The 4108-nt window shown below is 20.5% G+C and overlaps 2 protein-coding genes across 2 annotated transcripts; one reads left to right on the plus strand and one right to left on the minus strand.

Moving 5' to 3' along the window:
* Positions 1-143: 143 nt before the first annotated feature.
* On the plus strand, positions 144-2219 carry PRSY57_0214400 (hypothetical protein; the record flags this gene model as incomplete). The annotated part of the gene is made up of 1 exon (XM_012905578.2): positions 144-2219. The coding sequence occupies one exon, from the start codon at positions 144-146 to the stop codon at positions 2217-2219; it is 2076 nt and encodes a 691-aa protein (XP_012761032.2).
* Positions 2220-2695: 476 nt separating this feature from the next.
* On the minus strand, positions 2696-3889 carry PRSY57_0214500 (hypothetical protein; the record flags this gene model as incomplete). The annotated part of the gene is made up of 1 exon (XM_012905579.2): positions 2696-3889. One exon carries the CDS (start codon positions 3887-3889, stop codon positions 2696-2698), a length of 1194 nt encoding a protein of 397 aa, XP_012761033.2.
* Between the last annotated feature and the right edge of the window lie 219 nt (positions 3890-4108).

Consider the following 4108-nt stretch of genomic DNA (forward strand, 5'->3'; position numbering starts at 1 on the left):
AATATGTACAACCCAAATTATTATTATGTGTTTTGTTTTAAATATATATATATATATATAAAATAAAGTTAATAAGAATATATATTCCTATATATATATAAATAATATATTTAAAATAATAATAAAAGATCTTCCCTACAACCATGAGGGATAAAGAAGACCATCCAAATGTTCAAAAAAATAAATTTTCGTATGATGGATATGATGATAAATATTCATATGATTTGAATTATTATAATAAATTAAACAATATGATGACAGATATAAAAACCAAAAAGAAAAAATATATCCCACCATCAAGTAATTCTCCCCACGTTGTTAATAATAAAAATGATAACACATACACAAAGCATAACTATAATAATAAGGATGAATATATATCCGGATACGATATAAAATATAATAACCATGGTGATAAATATGGTAGTAATACGACATACCATAATAATAATAGTAATAATAATAGTGATAATAATAATAATAATAATATTAATCATAATAATAATATGTACAACCCAAATTATTATTGTACTAATTATGAAGATATGTGCTATAACAATGTATCAAGCATTCAAAATAAAGTAAACATTTCAAAAAACGATAATGATGAAATTTGTGGAAATTTAAATGATAAGCATGTGAATGATTTTATAAATGTAGATATTCTAAATGAAGAAGAAAAAAAAATGTTAGAGAGAATATTTAATGATTGCGAAGAGTGTCAAGAAATAACAATATTAAATAATATGAAAGAATGTATTTTAAATATGTGTAATTATAATTTTAATAGTTGTAAAATAATATCTTTATTATTTTATAATAGGATATTAAAATGTGTAATTTTTAAAAACAAAATGAATTTAATACATTCTTATGATGAATTGTTAAAATATTTAATAGTAAATAATAAAATGAATATATTAAAAGAATTTAAAAAATATATGAACTTAATAATACAAGATGGTTATACATGTGCGTATTATAAAGATAAAAATATAATAAATCATTTATTACAAATGGTTCATGTATGGAAAAAGCTCTTAATAAATGATATGCAAGAAACGAAAGAATTATTAAATATATTTCATTATGATAATAGAACAGATGAAAATATAAAAAATTATGAGGGGCCACTTTATAATAATAATCATAATAATCGTAATCATAATTATTATAATAATTATTATTTATATACAAATTATCAAAAGCATAAAAACAATAAAATACCCCCCCCTCCGAGTGGTCCTCCTCCAAATAACATAAAATATAATAATCTACATCCTAACAACTTTAGTCCTCCTCCACCTCCTCCAGGTACCTTACAAACGTTTAACACAAATAATTCTTTTAAAGGTTTAAGTTCATATGATAATAATAGACAAGAACATATAGATGATTTTAAACATAACTTTAATAATTCTAACTTGAACGTAAATTATTCTATGGCATATAAAGATACATGGAAGAATCCAGAAAATATTACGGTTGGTTTTTTAGCTACAATATTAAAAGTTATATCTAAAAAAGTAAAGAAATTACAAAATCCCTTAATACCTTATACACCTATCGATACATCTTATGCTTATCAAACTCCACCTTCTGTTAATGTGTCACACAAAATGAATGAAAAAATTGACGAATTTTATGACGAGTTATCTTTTATATTAAATAATGAGGAGGTGCAAAGTACAGATATATCGGATACGAATGATATAAATGATGTATATGAAAGTTATAAAAAATTAACAGGTGAACACAAAAAAGGAAAAAAAAAAAAAAATACAAAACTTAGAGATAATAATAATGATAATAATCATAATGAAAAAGAAAATGATAACACTGATAATAATATAAAGGATAATAATTTCGAATACGAAATAAAAAAAGATGAAAACGATTTCTCCAGTGATACCAATACAACCTTTTCATCTTTAGAAATATTAGATGATAACATGCTTGATCTGTTGGTAGATACAAACAAATTGTGTAAAAATAAAAAAAGAAAAAAAAGTAAAAATGTTAATTTTAATCAAATAGCTATAGAAAATTCACAAAATTGGAGTGAAACACAAAATTATAATTCATTAACTTATATGGATATTTATTCAGCTGGTAATAATACAAATGATGTTTTTGAAAATTACAGAAGAAATAAAGCTTATGTATATCATGAGACCATAGCTCAAAAATTTTATGACCTCAAATTTAAGGATACTTAATAGGACATATGTGCGGATGGTTACATCTGGATAAAATATATATATATATATATATATATATATATATGTGCGTGTTTTATTTTAATTATTGTCTATCCGGTTTTTTTCTTTTCATTATATGATATGGAAAAATATTTATATATGATGTATATACATAGGTACATGTATATATATTTACTTATTTATATTATTTAATTTTTTTTTTTTTTTTTCAAGTTTTAAAATATCACAAAGAAAAATACATACATATATACATAAATGCATACATATAAATATATATACATAAATACATACATATATACATAAATGCATACATATAAACATATATACATAAATACATACATATATACACAAATACATACATATATACGTATATACATAAATACATACATATATACATATATACATATATACATATATACATATATACATAAATACATACATATATACATATATACATATATATGAAAGACGTGTCATAATAATACTACCTTCTGGGGTTGTACCATGGAGACACCTATTAAATAATTATGCAAAATATCGTGAAACAAATTTATTAAAAACATAGAAATTATATATGATTTAAATATTCGGCCCATAAAAAGGATACACAAAACTGCATTATTTATAAAATAAAAAACGTGTTCATTTTGATTATTCAATTTATTTTTCATATTTACAAAAAAATCTTTAATCCTTTTTCGTGTTATGTTATTTTTTTTTATATACATTAACATAATAATTAACAAAAAAAGTATATTATAAAAAACAGAAAAGGAAAAAAAAAAATTGGGTGAATTTATAAAGTTGAAAAAAATCATCTGAATAATATTTAAATTATTATTTCCTTTTTTTTTTTTTTTATAAATTAAATTATTTTTATTATTATAATATACTTTAAAAATACTTATAAAGATACATAAAATTATTAATATGATAAAATGTAATTTTTCATGTTTAGTAATAATAAATTGAGATGTTATTTTATTTTTATTAGGTATATTATTATTTATGGTTGTAAAATCATTTTCATCATTTTTATTAACATTTTTATTGTTATTCTTCTTATCATCTTTATCTAGCAATTTATTATAATTATTATTTTTATCTTTATTATATATATTAGTTGAACTTTTATGTTCACTAGTTTTATTATCTTGGTCCTTTGTTATATTATTATTATTTTCCATAATAATACTTGGATTATTCTCTTTATCCTTTTCCTCATTTGGGGGTATTTCCTTTCTATTTTTATCATTCTGATTAGATTCGTCATTTTGATTATGTTCGTCATTTTGATTATGTTCGTCATTTTGATTATGTTCGTCATTTTGATTATGTTCATCATTCTTTTTATGTTCATCATTCTTTTTATGTTCATCATTCTTTTTATGTTCATCATTCTTTTTATGTTCATCATTCTTTTTATGTTCATCATTCTTTTTATGTTCATCATTCTTTTTATGTTCATCATTCTTTTTATGTTCATCATTCTTTTTATGTTCGTCATTTTGATTAGATTTGTCATTTTTTTTATGTTTATCATTTTTATTACTTTCTTTTTTTTCCTTTGAAATTTCGTCATCCAGATTTCTTCCTAATAACATACTCATGCGTGCTTCATTTTTTTGAAGAAGCCTACTTCTTCTTTTTAATGTATTTTTATCCATTTTACAAAATAAAAATATAGAATACGGTAAATTATAACATTTAATTTAATAATATTTCAATATGTGTATATTTTTATTTTCTTATTTACGATGTGTTTTCCATACATTTATATTACAGTCTTGGGAAAAAACAAAAAAAATGTAGACATTAAAGTATTTCTATATATATTAGGACAAACAAAAAAAAAAAAAAAAAAAAAAAAAAAAAAAAAAAAAAAA

The sequence above is a fragment of the Plasmodium reichenowi genome, chromosome 2 (assembly GCF_001601855.1).
Source record: "Plasmodium reichenowi strain SY57 chromosome 2, whole genome shotgun sequence".
In the NCBI taxonomy this organism is placed as follows: Eukaryota; Apicomplexa; class Aconoidasida; order Haemosporida; family Plasmodiidae; genus Plasmodium; species Plasmodium reichenowi.